The sequence below is a fragment of the Lagopus leucura genome, unplaced genomic scaffold (genome assembly GCF_019238085.1).
Source record: "Lagopus leucura isolate 7727_CA_CO unplaced genomic scaffold, USGS_WTPT01 Super-Scaffold_100004, whole genome shotgun sequence".
NCBI classification, from domain to species: Eukaryota; Metazoa; Chordata; class Aves; order Galliformes; family Phasianidae; genus Lagopus; species Lagopus leucura.
In genome coordinates, this window is record NW_024962264.1 from 34728988 (window position 1) to 34753658 (window position 24671).

At 37.7% G+C, this 24671-nt stretch overlaps 1 protein-coding gene and 1 non-coding gene across 2 annotated transcripts in view; one reads left to right on the forward strand and one right to left on the reverse strand.

The window, feature by feature from the left end:
- The window catches only part of PRSS12 (serine protease 12), a 42759-nt gene extending 21083 nt beyond the window's left edge, over positions 1-21676 (forward strand). The window contains 6 exon segments of the mRNA XM_042871936.1: positions 1862-2003; positions 8197-8402; positions 9072-9150; positions 11627-11749; positions 16674-16954; positions 18979-21676. Of these exon segments, the coding sequence (XP_042727870.1) occupies positions 1862-2003; positions 8197-8402; positions 9072-9150; positions 11627-11749; positions 16674-16954; positions 18979-19286 (1139 nt within the window). The 3' untranslated portion in view covers positions 19287-21676.
- Positions 21677-23696: 2020 nt separating this feature from the next.
- On the reverse strand, positions 23697-23827 carry LOC122180568. Its single transcript, XR_006179164.1, has one exon. It is a non-coding gene; the product is annotated as a small nucleolar RNA SNORA24 (small nucleolar RNA).
- Between the last annotated feature and the right edge of the window lie 844 nt (positions 23828-24671).

The window sequence follows — 24671 nt, forward strand, 5'->3', positions numbered from 1 at the left end:
ATTGCAGTTCCATTATGTATTTGATAATGATGATGTATCATATTTTGTACAAAAGATTTCCCTGACCAAAAATAGCAGGAATTCAGATTATCACAGCTGTCTTTACGGATGCAAACCATCTGTGCTGCTTTGCTTAAGTTTCTATAAAATACAGTCTTAGCTGAAGGAGGTCCAGTTCAGTTAAATGCATCCATATGGTAGCATTCTCACGTCTCCCATTACCAAACAATCATATTAGTTTTGTGCTCATAAATATATCTATGCTAAAATACAAGCAGATGAGATAACAGCAAATCAGATATAATGTATCATGAATATCTCATGTCTCCAGCTGGGTCATGTAATACACACCTAAATCATATTCTTCTAGAATAACTTACTTGTCATGAAGAGGGAGTATCTAACTCTTCCTGACTGGACAAGAGACAAGGACTCTATCGTTGCCCCACACTTTCTAGCACTTGCATAAAAGCATTTTTTCTTCCTCTAAGGATGAAATCGGTTGAAAAACATGGGTAGATTATTATAATTTGGGTAGATTATATAAAATACAGACATTAAGGGGTGCTCAAAATACAATACACCATGAAAATGACAACATCTGTTTAGTAAATAATATCCTGATGTATAGGATATTGTATGTAACTGAACAGAAAGTTGGTGAAGCATATACTTGTAACTGTTCGGGTAGTATGAACGCCAATATGAACAATATGCTTTAAATTACATTTGAAGCAAAACTACTTTAATTTTATTTTATAATCTTCCTGCATTCAGTCAGCAAATTACGTCAGATTTAACTAGCTCTGCACCAGAGTAAGGTTTGGTATGCAAAAGTTATTTGTACCTTACATTAATCAGAATCAAATTTCAAAAAATGATGTATCAAAATACTCTTACTTAAGAGAAAGATTATTATTTTTTTCATCCTTACAGGGTTAGGCAAGAGTAGGAACAGGTTAAAAGAATGTGGAACAGGTTTCCCAATTTTCAAAACAAGGAAGTCTAATTAGAATCTTAAAGATTATAAAGTGTGACACAGAAGAAGATTCAGAATGTGATTCCTTCACTTAAAGAGTACAAAGAGACATCAAAGGAATTTGTAACTCTTTTAAGGATTCTTGCATTGCCAGCATGCTATAAAGTAGTCTTAATGGAAAGGAGAATCAAATACGTACTTTGCTTAATGATTCAAAACTTAACTGCAGGCCAAGAACTGAACAACCCACAGTCAATTAAGTCTGACTAATCCACAAGTGAGAATTCGTATTATAAGCATATCTGAATAAGCAATCAGTTTAAAATGCTAGAAAAATAATCACACTGTAGTCTGTAATAACATGCTGTAGATCATTATGCTGTCATAAAAAACATGCTACACAGCACATGTAACAAGTAAGTAGTAACTGAAGTGCAACACAGTGCTGTACTTTTTTTGCTGAGATTGTGGTAAGATGTGTGGCAGCAACCAGTTTGAGAATGGATTTATGAACTACAGTATAGTTGAATTCATCCACAAAGATTCTGCAAGGGAAATGTGTCCCATGAATGCCTAGCAGATGAAAGATACCTCAGGTGACTTTGCTGTTACGAGGAAAATTGTTCTGTGACTACTGTGGTGAAGTTATGCATTATGCCCTACGCATTAAGTTCAAAGCACAGAGATTACAATAATTCACATTATTTTATAATTTGTACTGACTGCTTCCTTTTGTCAACCAGGGAAAAGTAAATGACTAACGGCTGACATAAGGCTTACTGAACATCAGTTGACTCTGTGTACTCATTGTGATGGAAATAACTTAAAAGTACTCATTCTTGTTTCTGTTGTTATGGGTTAACAGCTGTAATTTATTCCCAGGTCCTCCCATCAGGCTGATGGATGGTGAGAGTAAGAAGGAAGGACGTGTAGAGATTTTTTTCAATGGTCAGTGGGGCACAATTTGTGATGATGGATGGTCTGATAAGGATGCAGCTGTAGTTTGTCGACAGCTTGGCTACAAGTAAGAAAATCTTTTGAGCTGTTCCTCGACTTATAGATTTGCTATATCTAACAACGTTGTGCAACTAAATATCACCAAATTGTGCCTGCTTGCATAACAGATCTCTTTTAAAATTTGTCTGTTTGGCATAATTATAGAAAAGCTTATTTATACCATTAGCATAACAAAATAGACTATGTCTTAAAATTTTCACTAACTAGCAAAACTGAAAAAATGAATCTTGAGGCTCAAAGGCATATCAGTGATGGGCAACTAAAATGCAACTTAATGCTAGTTATGAAAATAATTTTATCACAAGTCAAGTTACTTAAGCTGTTGAATAAATAATATTTTTATTTGTTACTTATGGTGCTACATATCGGTAGGATACAAACACGTTGCACACAATTCATTTTTTTATCCCTTGGTTGCACTCATGTAACAAAATTTTGTTCAGTGTTTCTATACTGTGCTCCTTCCCACTCAAATTGCACTTACTTTACTTCTTTCATCTTCAGTTTTCAGATTCCTAAACACTTTTAAAAAGAATGAAATTTCTACTTTGGAGAAATTAAGGGAACTAATATCAACATCTAGATCAACATGGAGGGTTACATATTGTGTTAACTATGCAGATACTCTCTTCCACTTCTGCTTTTATGTCAGTTTTGTATTTTACCATACTTAAAAGACAATTTTTGTTCATACAGAAGTTTTCATACTGAATCACCTTTAATCAACAACTCAAAACTGAAGGTACCTGACCAGTGCTTTAGTGATATGCTGTAACAGTAAATGTAATCAAAACAAACAAACAAAAAAACAACCAAAAGCACAGAGGAAATTAAAATGCCTTTTTCATTACTTTAATGAATAAAATAAAAGTATGCAGAACCTAGATGTGGCTTATGACAATTTTCTGAAGCTGTCTGGAATTTAGCTAAATTCTCATGGATAATGTTTGCATTGTTTCAAAGAGCTCTACATATGTTCACACTGAAAGCTATAATTTTGCATGTTGCAAATATTTTATCATTTGTGAGCCTTAATGATGACTTCTAAATCAATACTTTCCAATACAACAGTTATTTATTTATTTTACTGAAGCATAACAACAGGTCTCTGTCCACTGTCACCAGGTGTGGATATGATTTCAGCATTTATTAAGATTTAGGTGCACCAGCTACTCATTTCCCCATTCCATGGGGTTTTTCCTGCATTTCCTGATCTGTGTAAACTTGATGTAGCTTGGAAATTCGATAAAATTGTTATACAAATGATTGACTTCATCCTACAATAATCTGAATAGCTTCATTTAATATATGAATAGATCTGATGGGACAAAACCCCCTCTAATTAAAACCAACTCAAAAGATAGGAGCCACTCTAAGTCACAACACTCAATGAACATTTTTTTTTATGAATCATATTTATCACAGTTATCTCAGGTTGGAAGGGATCCACAAGGATACCTAAGAGCAGTAAAGATATCAGCTGAAGGACTAACATATAAGTAGCAGGACTAATATGAGTGGAAAGATTTCCAGAACACTGGTGAAACATTTTCTTTGAGTGTATCTGTAAAGGAATCTGAACTTAGGAAATACGAACCAAGCTTTTTCTAATGAAGTTTGTGGAACTGAATATTATCAATTTATGCCTCTTCACATAATGTGCCTTTCAAAAGTTGTGTGTTTGGTATTCTTAAGGAAAACAAAGCAAAACAAAACAAAACAAAAACCACAACATATTTATGCTATAACTACTAGCACACTGCATCTTCAAAACAATGAAACCTGACGTGTATTATCTCCTACCAAATCATTCATTTAGTCTGCTCTATCCTCAGCCTCTCTGGCTGTATATTTCTCCCACAAGTTATCAGACTCAATCATTTATCCCTACCTTCTCCTTTCAAGCCTTCCCAAAGACAGATAATTGTCTAAATTCTGAATTTCTGTCATGTAAGAGACCAAGGCCTTAAGATTATAGGATACAACAGAATACATTTCCTGAAGGGCTTAGGAGAAACACATTTTTGAAACATAAAATTAGGTTCCACAAATTGGTAAATCTTGTTGGAAATGGATCTTGGCAGCCCTGTCTTTAGACAGTTGCATTTCACAATAGTGACTACACTATTACGTGCAATGATGAGCTGGAATTGCTTCTGGGCCTGGGAGTTCATGAACAAAGCTCTTCATTAAAATTCAAATTATATTCAGTGATGACTTGACCGTTTCTAAGCACAATTTGGGCTTTTAGGTTCACATGTCTGAGCTAGGAGTTGATTAATGTTGCTTGTTTACATTACGATTTTTTCCCAGGAGGAACTCACAAAGTGCCTAATGCTGATGTTAACATCAGTTTTCATTAAGACTGATCACAGAACTAAACATTATAATTCAACTCCCTTTATAATGCTGTTTAATTCCCAAGTTTGGGGAATCTTGAACATACTTAGCCTTGCATCACATTCCATGGGAAAAAAAAAACCCCACAAATTTATTATTACAAATGGGAGAAAAGACTGTCTTAGAATAGAAGACTTACGTAAACAAAGAGTAAAGATTGCAAATATGGGACTAAGTTTTTCCTGCATATCAGAGGCTAGCTGTACATTTATTTTATGAAATCCTGCTTTGGAAAATTCTTAGCTACTTATTAGTGTTCATTTATGAGGATGAAGCAGGAGAAACTCTGAGTTGGCAAAATCACTATGTTCAAAGCAATGCCAGTTTTAAAGATGCCTCATTAAGCTAGTTTGTCAAACAGGATTAATATTAGAAAAACACAGTATAAAGAACATCAGAAAAAAAAAAATTCTTGGAAACATGAAAAGAATAGCAGCCTAATATAAGTAATATTTGTAGCAGGTTAAATGCTAAGAGAATACGCACCTTTTCTGAAGTACTTTCTAGTAGGAGATCAGTTTAGCATACAAAGGAGTATTTTAATAGAGTGAGCAAAGAGAAAAATAAGGTTTTAGAATCCTTTGCATTTTTATAAGTAACTGTGCCAATAAAACAACCTTCTTCATTTACATCAAGCTTATAAGAACATACTTTCCCATTCACACTCCACCCCAAATAAATAAATATCCTGCCTTAGTGCTCCAAAAATTGTCTACTACAGAAAAATAAGTATTCTAGGGAAGTTGGTTCTCTGAATTAATCAACTAGATTTCTTAATTAGCAGCATTATTAACAGTGATAATAATTCAGCTTAGCCTAAGTATAACGTGGTGATTTACAACGAAGTAGTTTTCAATATCCTGAGCAATTTTAGAGCCATGCCCTAGGGCAGAAACTTGGTATTTTGACACAGAAATACCTAAACCAGCCAAGATTTTGCAATATGTGCTTGTGCTGTCCCAGCATTTTTTAATACTGTACATGGACAGATCAGCTACCCATGAGTCTGAGGGAGTAAAACATTTTTCCTCCAACATTTTATTTGTCATTAGAGTATCCTTCACAAAAAGAAAATATCTGGACCAAGAGACGCATTGCTTGTGATTGACAAGTTAAATCATACTAAACTCATTAGGCAAAGATTGACCTATACTGGTTTCAAAGTCAGTTAAGGCTTTGGATTAACTGGTAAATACATAGTGGCCTGGGAAATTAAAAAATGTCTAAGGACAGTTGACTTTGTGGTATCATCTCTGTTAGCTGGATTGCTATGTTTGCATGCTTCCCTTTCCTGGTTTTGTATAATTCATGAATTCTAAGTAACATTTCCTACTTAGAAATCCTATGCCCTTCAGTATGTGGTAAAGAAATCCAAACAGGCAAGGCTTTCTATGCGCAAGTTCAAAAAAGGAGGAAGAGTGAATTATGACATGTTCTATGTTATGAATTATATGAATATAGGCAATTGAGGTTGATTCAGCCACATTTCCAGAGCGAAGAAACTTTGTAAGTGGTATGACTCATCAAAATTTCTCCCCAACAAAGCATCCCTAGCTGATGAAAGTACATAACTCATAGAATCATATCAACTCTTTATGGCATTTTGCACATATCTTCCTCAACAATGCAGGTATGAAAAAAGATATAAAAATGGAGATGTAGAAATAACTTATTTTCTTGCCTAATACACCTTCATCATTAAACTCTCTCCTCTGGCATTTCATTGTACTTGCAGTTATCCTTCTGTATACACAGAGGCACTGTCCTATTATTTGGAATTCAGCATATGAAATCACAACAGAATATCAGTAAAGCTCTTAACTGATACATAATCTTTTAATTCAGACGCACCTAAAGCAAACTGCCCAATTCTCTGCAGATAGCTGGGTTGTTTCCCACTGGTAGTTCTTTCTTACTCTCAGAACATATGCAACAAAACTGCTGTCAAGATATTATGAAGCGTATTCTAAATACTTAAAACTAAACAGCTATCACAAAAGTCACCAAATGAAATAAACACATGCACAGTTCATAGTTCATTCTTTCTGTTTGTTCATTTTTGAACTGCTTGTTCACTCGTTCATTTGGATAAAAGGTTGATTATTCAGAAAAGGTCATTCATACAGCAGATTGCAGTCATTGCTGAAGCTACACGGCACTATATACAATCTGTAAAGATCAGAACTTCAAACCACAATCAAATGTCTTAGGCTGACATTTAAGTATTTGATATTTATCCTTATACAAGCATAGAATTATTTGTAAAGTGCCTTGAAGCATGTGTATTAAAGTGCTACTTTCTTGGTTTTGGCTGGGATAGAGTTAATTTTCTTCATAGTGGTTGGAAGGATGCCATGTTTTGGATTCAGGAGAAGAAACAATGCAGACAGCACACAGACAATTTTAGTTGTTGCTGAGCAGTGCTTACACTAAGTCAAGGGCATTTTAGCTTCTCACACTGCCATTTCAGCTTGTTTTACCTTCTTTTGATTCTGCCTCCCATCCTACTGTGGGAATTTGGAGTGAATGGCTGCATGGTGCTGAACTGCCAGGTTAAACTGCAAGTACCAAGTACTTATGATGATTAGGCTGAACCTTCCCAAAATATTGACATTTTAAATTCTTAGACATTCTGGGGAAGAAACTATGCTTGAGAATAAGAGCAGAAATTATTGGTTAGTACAAACTTAAGAAATACCAAGGAGTCTCTATAGCATCTCAGTGTATCAACTTACCTGCATTAACTACAGATGCAGTCACAAAAAGTTGGTGAAGCAGCTGGGGCTTTTCTGCCTGCTTTATGAGGCGTTTGGGACAAAAGTCAGTCAACTGTGCTTTGAGAAAACAGATTGCACACAGTCAATCCATGTTTCTTGCAATGCAGAAAATATTCACGTTTCTGCAGTTCCCTTCTTCCTTTCTTTGCCTGTAATTGCATACTTCCCAGTCACAAGTAAGCTTTTCACACTTATTCAGCTGTTAATTAATTGCTACTTTTGTAGAATAATCGAAAAAAAAAAAAAAAAAAAGTTGTTGTTACATCCTTGTCTATCTGCATATGTCCAATGTGAGTGAGATACAATGAAGTTTTGTAGAAAGAAATTAACCAACCTTACTTGGTTTGTATGGCCTCAAAGGATCCAACCCTTTCCTTCCTTTCCTTTTCCTTTCTCCCTTCTTCTCCCTCCTTCCCTCTCCCTCCCTCCTTTCCTTCCTTTCTGCCTCCCTCCCTCCTTCTTTCCCTTCCTCCCTCCAACTACAGGAACACACTTAAAAAAATGACTTGACTTCTACTCAGGATAATGAAATATGTAATAACTTTTAACATAAACTGACGTGTAAATCATAACTCCTATACCCTGCAAAGATACTTTCTTAGTTAACTAGTCCATCTTACTGAGGGAATCAGACCATTAAAAAAATATATATATTTTTAGCATTCACAGATGCTGTTTAATATATGGATTAAAAAGATTATCAGAAAGCAGCTTTATATATCTTGCTTTATTGTAGATATTTGCAATGCCTTTACAATGTAAAATACTTGGCACACTGCATTCTAACTAGTGGCATAAGAGCACTTTTAAAACATTAATGAATTGTAGCAATTTTGTTACACTTATTTTTTTTCTGCTTTCTAGTATAACAGAGGCAATGAGAAGAAAATTTATCATCTAGTAAATCAGTGACAGTACTTGGAATAAAACCTCAACATCTTCCCTATGCTAACTCTCAGCTGAGTAAATGTAGAACAGTACCTCAAAAGTTTTGATTAAAAAAAAAAAGTGTTTTGTTTCCAGAGGTCCAGCGAGAGCAAGGACAATGGCATATTTTGGGGAGGGCAAAGGCCCAATCCATGTGGATAATGTAAAATGTACTGGAAGTGAGAGATCCTTGGCAGACTGCATTAAGCAGGACATTGGAACACACAACTGTCGTCACAGCGAGGATGCAGGCGTCATCTGTGACCACTTAGGCAAGAAGGTCCCTGGGAATAGCAACAAAGGTAAAGTCCAGTTTTCAGCAGTAGAGAAACATGTTCAGGTGGGGAACTGTCATAGTAGAAAGAGATGGAACCCAGCACCTTACAGAGGAAACAGTTATACAAAATGAATTAATAGAAACAAAATTGGTGGAAATTACATGCCTTCACTGTTTCACCTTACTGCTTTCACTGTTTCACCTTACTGCTGTGCTAGCTCTGCAAACCTATCATGAAGACTATTCAAGTGATTCAGAGTACTTGTCTACCATAGTTCACAGTAGCCATGCTTGTACAAGGAATATGAAAATGCCAAACGATATACTCACAACTTCTCAAGGTATAATGTATCTTCAGCTGAGGTTTGAAACCTATGTGGTCTGACAAGTTCTGCTTTCACTTACACCAAGTAACGAAGAACCTTAAAGAAAATTCTAGGAATAACTCCAAGTGTACAGTTGAAAAGCAGAACACAACTGTGTAAATTGCTCTGTTAGCATATCAAAAATAAGATTGAAAATAAAAATACTCAGCAATAAATAAAAAATTCAGTGCATTTTCCCAGAATAAAAATTTTGTTAAAAACTACCATGAAACAGAATAACCTTAGCCTTCCTAGTTTTTAGTTAACTGCCATCACAGAATAGATACTTTTTGAGTTTAATGTTGTCTATATCTCCCTTTCTGCCTTAGATTCTCTTGCTTCTGTTTGTGGATTGAGATTACTACATCGTCGACAAAAGCGAATAATTGGTGGAAAAAATTCTTTACGGTAAATATTTGATAAAGAAATGTCATTTTCAGCATAAGTGTCTAACACGTATTTCGTAGAATCACAGAATCATAGAATGGCCTGGGTTGAAAAGGACCTCAATCATCATCTACTTTCAACCCCTCTGCAGTAGGCAAGATCTCTTTACCAAGAACTGTTTGCCTAGCCTATGCTTTTTTGTTGGATTTTTGTTTGTTTTTGTTTATCATCAGGTAAAAGCAGATTTGGTGGGAAATTCAAAAACATCCATTAGTTGAAAATCAGCAGATGCCCTTCAGTTTAGTCCTGGATCGGATTTAATTTGTCACTTTCAAAACAGCCACTTCACTTATTTTCAAAGGATGAAAAGAGCTATGAATATGGTACAAGGATTTAAATGCTACCTATCCTGAAAGATCACTGCCAGCACCTAATATTCCTTCACAAAATACAACTTTCTGATGATGACACAGTTATAAAACCGGATGTTTTGTTAATACATTTTGATTGCATTTAATTAACTCAAATAAATTAGCAACATACTGCTACTATTAAATGCTACGATAGGAAGTGTAGGCTTTATTTTCTGAACAGTTGTGAGTAATCACAAGCGCATATCATAGAATATCCCAAGCTGGAAGGGACCACGAGAATCATCAGGTCTGACTCCCATCACTGCTGGTCGGCAAAGGAGCGCCAACATCCCCTGGGGTTTGGGCGCCAGGCAGCCCAGCTACGGCCCGACCTGCCTTCTTTACATGTTTTTCTGGAACCTATGTCAAAGTACCAGTCAATCTGTTTCAAAAAATATACTGTGTAAGTGGAGAGGGTTCAAAGAACAGTAACATGAAGAAACACAGAAAAGAGATTGAAATGCAGTCAGAGCAAATTAGGATAACCTACCTCAATTAGAGAAAAATTAGTATAAATTAGTATAATAAATAGTGCATTGTATAGAAAATGGAGATTGAGAATTTTTCTCTCAGAATATACTCCTAAAGGACACTGAATGAAATGAAAAGATGGTAAGTAGTGGATAGCACAGTTAAGTCTGAACAAGAAAATCTGGTCTCATAATAATTAAGCACAGGGACGTCAGATGAGGTGACAGAAACCTAACGGTGCACTTAGAAACGCTTCCTAATCAAGAAAAGGAATATATGGACAATATCAGAAAAAGATCCATTGTCAAAAGAAGGCTCAAAAAGAAACTGGATACTTACATATATACCAGAAAATCCAAAGTTAGTAAATTTTTCCACCTTTAAATCATTTGCCACTGGCAACTCTAAGGTAGTATGCTGGACTGGATGATCCTGGGCAGCTGTTGTACTCCACCATACTTTTCAAGCTGGCAACAGTCAGAAAATATCTAGGCCTACTAGTTGCTTTTTCTTTGATGTCAATGTTGCTTACAGATGAATCTCCCTCTTTCCCCCCACTCATTCTTCTCAGATTCAATATTCTACTAATTTATTGAAATACTGAAATTAATCTATCCTATCTTGGTAGGCCTGTAAATACGTATCCCAGATCTACTATCCAAAACAAATGATCACAGCCTGAATAAAGGTGCTTATCTATTACTTGTGTTTTCTACAGTTGCTTTAGACCTCTGCTTTGTAAACAACATCCATGTTCAAACAGTTCAGAATCAACAGAGCAGATCGTAATGCAGACATGAAAGGAGGATGGAATAAGCTTTTCAAGAAATTCCTTTATTTTCCCTCTCCAGTTGACAAATGTCTGGTTTGTTGACTTGGAGAATATAGAATCATAGAATCACAAGGTTGAAAGGACCTACAAGATCATCTAGTCCAACCACCCTCCCATTATCACTGCTACCACAAACTAAACCATATCTCGTAGCTCCTCATCCAGACGCCTCTTGAACACTGCCAGGGACAGTGACTCCACCACCTCCCTGGGCAGCCATTCCAGTGCCTGACCGCTCTCTGAGAGAAAAAGTTCTTCCTCATGTCTAACCTAAACCTCCTGTGATACAACTTGCGGCCATTTCCCCAGGTCCTGTTTGTTGCCTTGGAGAAGAGGCCAAAGCCCTCCTCACCACAACCTCCCTTCAGGAAGTTGTAGAGCGCAATGAGGTCTCCTCTGAGCCTCCTCTTCTCCAGACTGAACAATCCCAGCTCTGTCAGCCACTCCTCGTAAGACTTGAGTATTTGGCAAGGAACTCACAGAATGTATTTCTGGAAAAATAAATACAACTTGAGAAGAAAAAAATAAAAAAATTCATAGTGGGAGGAAGTAACCAGCATGCTGGGTGCCTAAACAATCCATAAAATAATCCTGACCATTGTTAAATGGAATTCTGAATGCTGAAGGAACATAAAAGTATTCTCAACTGCTAGACAACACATAACGTTTTGTAAACTATGTCAGTCAAACAAGCTATGTGGGATTTACATTCAAGGTAACTGACAAGCTACATTATTCTTCCATCTCTGTATCCTGAAAACAATGTCTCTCCTCTCTGTAGGGGTGGTTGGCCATGGCAGGTTGCACTCCGATTGAAATCATCTCACGGGGATGGAAGACTCTTGTGTGGTGCTACTCTCATTAGTAGCTGCTGGGTCCTCACTGCTGCACACTGCTTTAAAAGGTTGGTCTCCCCTTAACAGTAAAGTGTATTTTCAAACTATATATAATTTCAGGATATAGCCAAAAACATTCTGGTTCAGGCCCATTGAAACTGTTCAGAAGAGTAAAGTGTTTGGCTTAAAAAACCAACAAATAGCCAACTTTATGTGCCAGCAGATAAAAATAAAACCAATTAATTGAAAATTATTCTAGATGTCCTCTCATCCAAGAGATTTATATTCAAAACTTCAGCATCTTCATGGAAAAGCATGATTCTCCTATTCAGTTTTTTATATGGTCTTTTCAGTATTTTTGAAATCAGGAAATCACTGCCAGTGAAGTTACTATAGTATAAGAATACCAACTTGCGAAGTATGTTGGTGTAAAATTTAAATTTTCAGAACAATTATTTAATTGAGCTCCTACGGAATGTTGCAGTAAGGGCTGAAATAAAAGCATAGAAGAACTGCATTGCAGCTTTGAGGAAATGGGCTAAGTTTTGTCCAAATCCTTTGGACTTCGAGCCTTTCCTTTTGCACTGTACTGAAGAAGAGCCAGAATTTTTTTTAATTAAGTGAAAACGCTTAGTATATAATACAAAGTATAATTACTTATTTACTTACTTTACTTAAACTGTTACTTTCCTTAGTGCCAAATGCATATATTTTTTGTTTTCATGTTTGATGAAAATCGTGACTTTCCTTGACCATTTCATTTAAGCTGAAATGGTCAAACTCCATAAAACTACAGCCTGTTTTCACTGATTTCACTGATTCTCCACAGTTGTTTCTGGGAACTATCAAAGCACTCCAGCTGCAAATACCAAACTTCATGTAAAATGGCTGCAAGTTCCTTTTCAAGCACAGGGAAAAAAGGGAGGTCACAGGAAGGCATTTACAGTTTCTGCATGCAAATCAAGATCTGATTAGAAAATTCATTAGAAACTCATTAGAACACTTTTATGAGTTTGACGGAATATGTTAGTTACTGCTGTGCTTGTAACTGCTCTTACATTAAGTATCAAAGAATACATGACCTGCTCTTCCTGGTGCTTGTTTATTTGACTGGGGCTACAAGTCACAACAGTGTACTGCCAAAGCATGGTCATTCCAGACATGTTCCTAAACATCAACATGTGGAAAAAGAGCAGCAAGGCTGGTCTACAGTACACTGCAATAGGTCCCTGTTGGTGTAGGCACTCAGGGGTATGTAACAGGCTACCACAGAACTGTTACATGTGGTCTGAGAGACCACACTGTTTTGTTTATTATTTTGCATTGAAAACTGCAACCTAATTTTAAGCATGCAACTCTGACAGCCTGTGGATGATCTGTAAAAGAGAATAGATACCTTTGGCTCTCAGCTGGCACTGGATATGTAGGACTTTACTTCCTAATTATCTCAGAGTGATTTTGTTTAGAGCTAGGATAGGTTTCCAAGAGCTATCTATAGATAAAATGCTTTCTTCGCATATTTGCCATAGAGAGACAAGAGAAAGTCCTGTATACCATTTCCTATGTACAGGAAATCAGAGTGTTGCTTAAATAAAAAAGTGAGCTCAACTATACTATGGAAAATACTATGGCTGACAGGAAAGCCCTCTCACTAGTCATGAACAGCTTTCCTTTGTGCTTAGTTTCTTTTGTTTCATTGTTGTTGATGATTTTTTAAAAGAATCAAACCAAACAAAATCTTTTGATTACTAAATCAGTTTAGGAAAGAACTGTTTTCATTTCTCATGTAAATTATAAACACTTGATGCATTAGTGATGTTGTTATAATCTTGACTTCTACCAGGTTAAAAAAAAAATACACAACCCCTTCTCGCTTTCAAATGTCATTAAATGTAGTGGACAGAATATATATAATAAACATGTACTTGATGTTATGGAGAAGACCTATAAGCCAAAATACAGAGGCATCCATTACATTAAAAAAGAGATTTATACCAGGGGAAATTACTGTTCTCTATTTGGGAGCCAAACTTGTATTCAACCACTGGCAATACACACCTGCCAAGTATTGTCATTTAGTATATATCTAAAAAAAATCCTGTATGTTCTTGAAGACAATGATTAACATAAATGTTCAAGTACTTACTTCATGCACACATCTTTCAGAAACTAAAAAAGATCTGCCTGGCACTCACATGTGATTTGCTGCATGGAGCCAAATGTGCTAACTATAAACTATGAGACAGTATTTTCAGTGACTGTTGGAAATGGTTTTGGCATATTATGTCAGGTAAAATCTATTTAATGCTAATGACCTTGTATATTTGTATTCCAATCTAATATTCCACTCAGGCATATACCAGAAATCAGTAAAATATTACTCTCAAGCATTCAAAGGTAGTATCTAGCAATACACTATAGGGTACAGAATCCTATTTAAAGTAGCTTTCACTGGCAATTAAGATGAACGGTTATAAACAGGGACTGTAGCAAAAAATACAGAAGTGTTTAGTATTTCTATTTGTCAAAGGAAACTATAATTTTACTTATTTCACCAGGCTCAGTTGCTGTATCATTTACTGCAGAAGTGGAATGTCATCACACAGTTATGAAATTTGAGCACAAATATATAACTGAACAAGATGTCAGTAACAAACCCGTAACTCTTCCACTTCCTATTTTAGTGGGGTGTTTGCATTTATGTTAAAATATTTCAAGAGAAAATAATACAAAGCCATTTTACTGCAATAATAAGGAAAATGCATTCTGTTCCCACTTCCTTTTCTAATTTACTGTAAGGAAAATAGATCCTGCAAAGTTGGCTAATGCATCGGCTGAGGTTGTAATCTCACCCTGTGCCCGAGGTGACACCAGAGAAGTACTCAGCCAGCTGTATAACGCATCCCTGTATTCCTACATTCTGAGCATTACTTGTGTTCTACAAATAGATTTTGTAAAAGTGAAAGAAAACTGTTTGATACTGTGCACCCCAACCATTCAGCTTCCTGTCTCTGCATGGACCTCTGTATTTGTATACAGACACAGAGCTGTGCTCTCAGTTATACTTCTCTGTTACCAAAGTTACAGAGGACCAATGCATCAATTATCTCATACAATAAAATGAGGTACCATTCTGTCAGTTTAGTTTTCATAGCACATTCAAACCGCCTTTAAAAGTGGAAAAGGCAGACAAAATAATCTAGAAATGAGAAAGTGAGATCTAATGCAAGGCAGTAAGACATTCAAGCTTACAGAGAAATGTTATATCCTAGAAATTTCAAGGAACTAGACTTAGGATGTGTTGAGAACCAGGATTCGTGCTTCTGCTTTTTCCAATGTCATATTTATGCCCTGATTACTAGTGGAAATTACTAATGAAAACTGATGCAGTGATAAAGTATAAAACGCTAGCACTACCACGGTCAAAAAAGAAAGATATTAGTGGTGTGACACACAAATAAGAGTTTCTGTTCTTAAATGTCTTTGAGATAAATACACTGAAATATGAATTACACTGAGCAATGTTTGCAGGAGGAAATAAGCAATGTATTTGGATAAACACACAATTTATTTTTCTTCTATCCTCCCTCTGATAACAGAGGCAACACAAATACATTCTTAAACTCTTCTGTAAATATTACCAAGACTGCATCAGTTGCAACTCCTCACTTGCAGCTGCTAACAGAATTTGGATTTCTAACCATAAAATACAGTATCTGAAGAGTGAGCATTTGGATATACTACTGAGGATGACCTGGAAGGTTTTTCCGTGCTAGACGAGTAACTTTGTTTCTTCTACTTAACAGGCCATGTTCTGATGAGTAAATGTTTGGCCATAGCCTGCAACCTTCTTTCAAGCCTAGAAGTGAAATTCTGCTTATACAAGGAGACATGTAGAATTTGACAAAGAAAGTTCTGCAAGTAGCTATGGATGCAGCCTGCAATTAGAATATTCAGGGGTATATTATTTCAAAGCACTCTGTACTACTGCTGCTTTGTCTGCCATTTCCTAGGAAAGCTTTCATACACTGTAGAGATCAACACATTGCTGATCTTCTGTTAAAAAAAGGAAAAGAAAAAAAGAAGAAAAAAAAAAAAGAGTAGGTTGGAAAGTAATTGAAGATTGTATTTTCTGCATACACATTATAAATTTCCTGCTGAAGGATACAGGGAAAGAGAGAAGTCAAAGCAAAAACACTTGGGCTAGCTTAGCCAGAGTTAAAATAAATACACCCCACACTACTTCCTTGTTTGCATTTTCCTGAGGAGGACTGCATATGTCCTACAATTCAAAATCTCAAAGGCATGGACAAAGAATTGTTATTTCAGCCACAGTAATAATCTCTGGGGTATTTACCATTTAATTTAAAACATGAAAGGGATCAGGGTCATATGGACATACAAAATCAAGGACTAATAGGCCTTCTGTGATTTTGTGGACAGGTGTTTAAAATTCACCTACACTTCATTTTTCATAATATAGCATTATTTAACAAAAGAGGTTTTTATCATGTTACTGATGTCTCTAGAATTAAAAAGCTTTTTTCCTCAAGAATTTTCACAACCAAGCCACAAATCAAACTTGAATACTGTTTTCATTGCAGTAGTTATTTAGGGCACAACAGTGTTAGTACTCAAGCTTTTCTTATAATAACTGTTCAGTTTGGATTTCCCTTACTAAGTATATAAGGCACACCATATTCACACCTTTGAAGTAAATGCCATTCATGGCAGAAGGCTGTAAGAAAACTTGCTTACACAAATATATGAAAAGGTACATAAACTAATCTGAAAAATCAAGACAAGTTATATGGTACTCTTTTGGAAACACCTGTACTTCAGCCTAAGTACCTGAGAAAACGGTTTTACTCTTCTAAGAGAACATGTTGATATTGTTACATGCAAACAGTGAAGGCACTGATCCAGTCTGTGGGTATGTGTAGGATCTAAGTTTGCATGAGTGAGCCCTGTTTTTTCTAATCTCAACCTCAGGTATGGCAATAACACTAGGAACTATGCCGTGCGAGTTGGAGATTATCATACGCTGGTACCGGAGGAGTACGAGGAAGAAATTGGAGTCCAAGAGATTGTGATGCACAAAGAGTACAAGCCTGACAGCAGTGACTATGACATTGCACTAGTGAGGCTGCAGGGGCCAGAGGAACAGTGTGCCAGATTCAGTACCCATGTCTTACCTGCCTGCCTGCCCTTAAGGAAAGAGAGACCACAGAAAACTGCTCCTAACTGTTACATCACCGGATGGGGTGACACAGGTAAAAAATACAGTCATTTCCACACACTGATCACACTACCTGAGGTTGCTTACTGAAAAAAACAAAAACAAAAACAAACAAACAAAGTAACAGGAAATGAATACTTAAAGTAAGGAAATGCTAAAAATTGAACAGCTTTACTCTTTTTATATAAGGAAATATTTTCTCTTCCAGTCCTTAAACAGAAACACTTTGTTTACTGAATTTAGTTTGTGTTTGAAAAGTGATGATTAACTATGACTCTAAATCACAAAACCAGTCAGTATAATAGCCTCATTAAGGTTAATAAGCAAGAACGAAAAGCTTATTTGTTGCAAGGCTCACACTGGATAGCAGATCATCACACCCTGCCTCAGAGCATAACTAGCAGCTCTCATATTTAGGGATTTTAAGATGAGTACAAGGAGTGTTTTAGAAAGACTACTACAAGATAGTAACATGGGTACAAAAAATATGCAGTGATATTTTAAATAACATTTTTAGTCTGTCATGTTACAACCATCATTTTCAACTAGCCTGTCGCATTCACATGAGAAAACATCTTGCCCAAACTCAACAGCCACAATGCAATGTGCAGTCCAGGCTTCTGGAATAAACGAGCTAACCACCTTCCAAGTTACTACAAGGTTATTCTACTTCAATGGTCTTGGTCCCTAAAATATTTTACAGATTAGTGACCATGTTTTACTTTCGTGCTTTTGTGGTGCTGAATACATAACAAGGTCGCAGCCACACTTGATTCTTCGTTTCTCAGATACATTCAAACTGGCAAGGAGGCAAGGTCAAGTATAAGTTCCCCTTCTTATGTATTAATCCGTGGGCACAGATGAGTAGGTCACTGCTACATGTAAGGAAACAGACTTGTAGGTCTGCTGTTTTTTATGTTGTTGTCTTTTTCTGACAATTCCTAGTTAATTGCCTAGTCTTGCCTAGCAGCTTACACAATTCACTTAAAGTTCTGCAATACTGTTTACTTAGGACATGTATTTAAGGATACTAATATTAGACACTGCAGTAATTGCCTCTAATTATGGCAAGAAATTACATCATTGCAGTACTTCGGTTGAAATTTCACTCTTACTATATGAGTCATACTTATTTCAAAAGTATTAAGATTTTAAATTAAAACAAAAACAAAAACAAAAACAAAACTAATCCACTAGCATTAGCGCCCCGTGTTTCCAACCGAAAAACAAGGGCTACAAGTTAGAGAAAAAAAGCCATTTTATTAACAGGGCATGGCTTTTAAGATGTGGGAATTGCTACAGAGAAAGAAAATCCAAGAACAGGTTGTTGTCACTCCACAAAATTAAGATTCCTTGGGCTTTCAGCAGTACTCTGAAAAAAGGACGTATTAAGATTGCAAGTAATTCCAATGATACTGCCCATCTACACCAGAGCACACTCAGGCTCTGTAATGCTACCTCAGCTGAGGGCATGAGCAGGCATGTGTGCATTAGTTGGCTCAACAGTGCAGTGGTTGGCTGGATGCTCCACTTGGAAAGTGGCAGATGGTGCAGCACCACCAAACAAAACTAACTCTGAACTGGTGACTTAGAAATAATTCTGAAGCTTCAAACTCCACTGCTCACACCTCAAAAACCAGCCTTCCCACTGAAGTAATATGATATATATTCCTCTAAAATCACAGTTATTCCTCTAAAATATGATATATTTTGATATATGATTTGATATATGATATATATTCCTCTAAAATCACATTTGTTTAAACACACTTAAAACAAATGCTAGCCTTGGAATGATCCAGTGAACATTACATGAGGTGTGAAGCTACATCCAAAACTTTTAGATTTTAAAAAAACAATCTGCTTTCCATATTTACAATATGCTTTCAGTATTTTAATCTTATATTTAGTGCACAGGTTCATTTCAGTATTTAATATTCTTTTTAATGTATTTAATGACAAAACATTGAGAAGGATTGATAGTATAAATTGGCTTAAATGCTATTTATGTTTCCAAGACAAAGCACCACAATGCAATAAGGTGGGTCTTCTTTTCAGGAAGGGCTTATTCAAGAACATTACAACAAGCTGCCATCCCCTTGCTTCCCAAGAGGGTATGTGAAGAACGCTACAAAAGAAGATTCACAGGAAGAATGCTCTGTGCTGGAAACATCCAGGAACAGAAACGCATCGATAGCTGCCAAGGGGACAGTGGAGGACCGCTGATGTGCGAACGTCCAGGGGAAAGCTGGGTTGTGTACGGAGTGACGTCCTGGGGCTACGGCTGTGGAATGAAAGACTCTCCAGGTGTCTACACAAAAGTTTCATCTTTTGTACCCTGGATAAAGAGTGTGACCAAACTATGAGCGTGCTTTGTCCAAACCAAACTTTAACAACATGAATAAAGCAGGACAGCTTGAACAGCACAGACTGCACAGCTGGGGCCCACTGCAAGTGGAAACAAGCACATTTTCCTAATTTGTGTGTGTTGGGGTTTCTTTGGTATTACATCCAGGCTGAATGCACACCTTTCCAGTTATGGATTACTATGCAAACAAAATCCTTCTGTGTCAAGGAAGTTTATCTTGCACAAACTGAAGATAAGCAGAAAAGTGACCTCCAGCTTTGAGGAACATTAGAGCAGGAAAGCTAATGAGTTCTCTAGCAGATCCACTATTCACAGGAAGCTCCAAGCTTTTATATAATTAATAATAGACCTCAAAATTCATTTTTAATTCTAGTTTATTTAATCAGTTCTTCACTGCTTTCCTATTACTCCTATGACCTTATACTCAGTTCTCTAATTTTGACCGTTGTTTTACCAGCTGATGAGACCACAAACAAGCACATGCTTGGTAAGTAACTGTCTATACATTAAGTGTTAGAAGAAAAACAACTGTCAATAATCAGACCTGCACCTAGTCTGAAAAATATGCAAAGCACATTCCAAAGTAAAGTAGACAGCATGCTGGAAGGTAATTAATTTCCCTGCAGACATTCTACGCAGCTGTATGAGTTAGATAAACGCTGGAAATATTGAAGCAGTGCCTGTCTGAAAAGATGTATAAAGTCTTAAAGGATTATTTTCTAAATACTTAGACAACCACGCTTAGGGGCAGTGCTGTTTCAGATCATTCTCACTGGAAAAGTAAAAAAATTATTTTTAACCAATAACTAAAAGTTTTTTTATCCAGCAACTGTTCAATTTTGCTATAGTAATTTATGACACCACATCAAGTTGTAAGTCATACGGACCGTAGTGCCCTTTTATGTTCTAAATATCATTTAGCAATATCCATTCCCTTTAACTGCTTTTAAAAACACTCTTGCCCATGTTATGAAAACCACAATGGTTTGTTATAAAAAAAAGCACCAAGGTACTCCATATCAACACAAATAGAAAACAACTTTTACCTTTCTAGAAATGGATGCTTCCCTCACTTTAGAATCACAGTCATTTAGTTTGAAAAAGAACACTGAAATCAAGTCCAACCATTACTGTGACCTACTGAGTCCCATTGTTTAAACCATGGCCCTTGGTGCCATACCTCCCTCGCTTTCCTTGGCAGCTCATCCCAGTGCTCTACTTCCTCCTGATGAAGCAATTCTTCCTAATCATCATACAGAACCCTGGAAGGAATCACCATTTCAGTGCAACCCAAATTGACAGTAATCTTTAGAACAGCAGACTAGCTACAATCAACAGTGAAACAATAAAGTTCAGTACTGTCAGTGAGCTCTCCTTACGGCCAGCTGGACTGCCTGCAAGCATACCCAGTGTAGTACATTTTTAACAATGATGCTTCTTAAAAAGATGAAAGAACAGCTCTGTGGGCCATGAAACACCCCAGTGAGATACGTATGGCAGCTGTGTGTACCAACTGTGACTACCACTTAGTTTTCCTGTTTCCCTTCCTCAGACACTCAAGCTGTAACAGTATTGCGTGGCCTTCTGTGAACAAAGTGGGACACTCATATTTATTTGTAAGTGGGCATTCATGCACTCCCCGTATACTTCTACGTGTCTCTGGTGTTTTAATATCCAAACCAACTCGTTTGTGCAAGTTACAATAATGTTGCAAGTGATTGTAAAATTGGCCCTCAATTTCTCTCCTCAAACTTACTGGCCCTATTAAGGGCCAGAACTAGCTTAAATACCTTGTTGGAACTGGTGCTAAACTAGTACACATGAGGTGCTTTTATGTATTTTAGTTTTCTGTAAAACTGCACTAGAAGCAAATTATTTAAAAACATATAGTACTACGCTCACCTACTGTTAGACCTATGTGAAATACTCTCCTAGCAAACTGTAAAGCTATTTACATTTTTACATATATGTAGCCCTTTTAATTACAGAGAAAGTAAGCCCATCAGAAGGTACCTACTCATACAAAATTTTGGTAAATAAGACCTTGATTCTAAGACTTGTGAAGTAGACAACATAGTGCAGTATGTGTGATATACAGCATAAACCATTCTTTTGAGAGTTGCACCACAAAGTGCAATACTTAGAGAAAAAGATCAAGTCTGTACCCTAAATGCAGTAACATTTAGATTTAGTAAGGTAGATCATTAGTTTTGCTCTCTTAGGATGCTTTAATACTTAGAAGTTGAAATGATGCACTAGTTCCCATGCAGACAGCATGCCTTTGCTAGTTCCTAAAAGAAAATGAAATTGTCTTTATGTTGTACCATTCTAATTCTTGTTCAGTGAGCCTGATGATGTAAATGTGAACAATAAAAACCGCCACGCTGACTGGAGCTTTTATACATGTCTAAGTGGATGTGGCAGGAACATCAGTTGTGGGTAAGCTTCTCAGTTTGCAATGAATTTTCTACTTAACAAAGATATCCCACACAAAGTTATGCTAAGCAAGAGCCAGTACTATCTAAGTTTGATTATACATTTCAGAAGGAAACATTTAATTTGTCCCATTCTTGAGCTTTTTACAAATATGCATTAAGTGAAAATATCCAACAAATTAAATAGAGAAAGCAGCCACATTCAAAAAAATCTCTATTTCTTCCCTGCAGAAAATGTTTAATTCTTCCCTCTAAAACTATGTGCCTTCTAGAATGGGTTCCAGACAGCATCAATCAGTTCCTTCTTTGGCCCAGAACTATTTAGTTGAAAGTACAAGGCCCAGATACCAAAAGGTGAATGCACACAGCAAACACATTTGTCCTCTCCTCAGTAACTCCGAAGTTTACATGCAGGTCTGGTCTTGGTTATCAGTACACTTGTAAGGAAGAAGCGACACTTGCAGTGTTAAGTCCATATCTCTTTATTGACTCGTTAGTACATTTGAATCCTTTACATTAGCATGTATTGAAGTTTTCACTGCAGACAGTCACATACACCTTTTAGACTTCACAAACTTACCTTCATCTTCCACAGTACAGTACACTCCTTGTAACATCCCTTCTAAGGTGCTTTAGCAGCAGCAGAGCCACCAGTGAAAACACAACACTTCTCCAGATTTAGGACTACTGAAGCATGGTCAGCTGCGTAGCTACAGTATAGCACAGTCACTAACTACTGACATTGTAATAACATAAAACTTGGTGAAAGCCTTGAAATGAGAGCAGCTAAGGATCCTGGAAGGCAGCATAAATTTGCCAACATCCTCCTCACTACCTTCTCTTTTGTGCAGACCAATTCCACGCTAATTTGAAACACAGTACACTACATCCCAGGCCCTCTGTGCGCTTTGTAAAGACGAGGGACTGCAGAGCATCTAGGCTCAAGGTATGAACTTAATTAGAAGAGTTCATTTAAGTCTAAATTGAAATTAAGACCCAGCTGAAAAGTAGTGCTTGCTTCCCTGTTTGAAGGACAGGAATACCATTACTTACAAAGACTGCTAATCCTGTAAGATTGCCTATCAACCCTTAAAGTCAGTAAACAATATAATTACTATTCACAGTTACTCCAGAAATTTACAGGTTGAATTAAGAACCATCTTCTTCTGCCATCACAACTCAAGAATGCTTTTCCCCTGTAAAGAGAAGTTTGACGCAGTTTAATATTGCTACACATACAAGACAGCAGACATCACTGGACAGCACGGTGCCTTCCTGGAAGCTGTACAATGCTCTGAAACAAAGCAGCTGGAAGCCATCTCCCCTGCTTCAGATCACCATCTGTACTCACTCTGCTAACTCAGCAACATGCTTACTGACAGGTTTGCTCCTTGCACACACAGCTTGTGGACATCTGTGAATCCAGATGCCTCCAGTGTAGTAGGCAAGAGTACTGGCAATACACATCTTTACGACAGCCCAGTCTTCAGAATAGACTGAACACATCCAAACCTAAGCCCATTTCTTCCAAATAATAGACTTTTCCTCTTAGTTACAACTTTTTGTCAGTAAAAGATAATTACACACAACCAAGTAGACTTTCAATAAACAAAAATCAAGCTCATATCTTGATTTCAGTGGTGATGTGACGGGTCTCAGCAGCTTAGTCGCTAAACGTAACTAGTAAATCGCTATTATTCCCGCTCACAACTTCTCTATTAGGAGCTCATAAGGCAACACATACCCAGTCACGCGGTGTCTTTGAGGAAAGAAACTTCTATGCCGCCTCCACACTTCCGGCTTCTGCATTCCAAGACAGTTTAAGGAAAAAGAAAAAAAAAAGGGGGGAGGGGGGGGAAGGGGAGAAGACTTGCTTAAAAAACGGAGCTTCGACAAGTTACAAAGGAAAAACAAGAAACAACAGCATCACAAGAAGCCGCCAACCCCCTGCGCCACAAACCCCTGCCGACTCGGCTTGTTACTTGCCACAGTCAACGACTACTACCAACAGGACGGTAGAAGTTTTGCCAATTAGCAAGAAGCTGCTCTTCCATGCCTAGGAAGGGGGACAGCCACGAGCGGCAGCCCCCATGGAGTCATGGAGCGGCCCTCCCGCACCCCACACGGCGGCCGCCATCCTGCCAACCGCCAGCCGTTCGTTCCCCCCGCTCCCCATCATACCTCGCCCCACCGCCGCTCAGCCCTCACTTTCCCCTTACCTGCAGTTGCTCTGCATCTCTCTGCCCGCCTGCCTTGGTTCCGCCGGGGCCGGCCGGCCATTTCTTAAGAGAAGGGCTGCGGAGCCCAACGGCTGCACCAGCGCCCGACCAGAAACCCCTCATCCCGCCTTCCGCCCCCACTTAACGGCCGCCGCACGCGCGCCCGCCAAAAGCACCCCCAGCAGCTGCCGCCACGTGCGCACGCCAACGGTCGCTCACGGAACCGGAACCACTCCGCCAGCAGGCGGCAAGGGCGGGAGAGGCGCGTGCCCCTCCCAGGGGGCGGGGCGAGGAGGGGGCGGTGGCGCCGCCGTCGGCCCGCGGCGCTGCTCGGCGCTCTGCCCGTCTGCTGGGCGTGTGCGGCGCTGAGGCACGAGAGGGATGCCGCAGGGGGGCGGCAGTCTGTCCTTCACATCACGTACGGCTTTTATAGCGTCTGAGTACATCGTTGAGATATATGTATCTTATGTAAATAAGTAAATAACTTGACTTTCTTTTGACGAGTAAATCAGATCCCAGTTTTACTGGGAATCTTATTAGGAGAGGCATTCTGGATAACTGAGGAGACAGAAGAACTAAGGGGCAAAAGAGCCTATTTCTCTGATCTCTTGAATAACATGGGTTTCAGGATTTTAACTAGTAATTCTGAACAAGCTCTTCTATCGTGGTTGAAGTAGGCCACATCTGCTGGGGAATACTCATATTCTTCGGTAGTGTCCCTGTGCTACT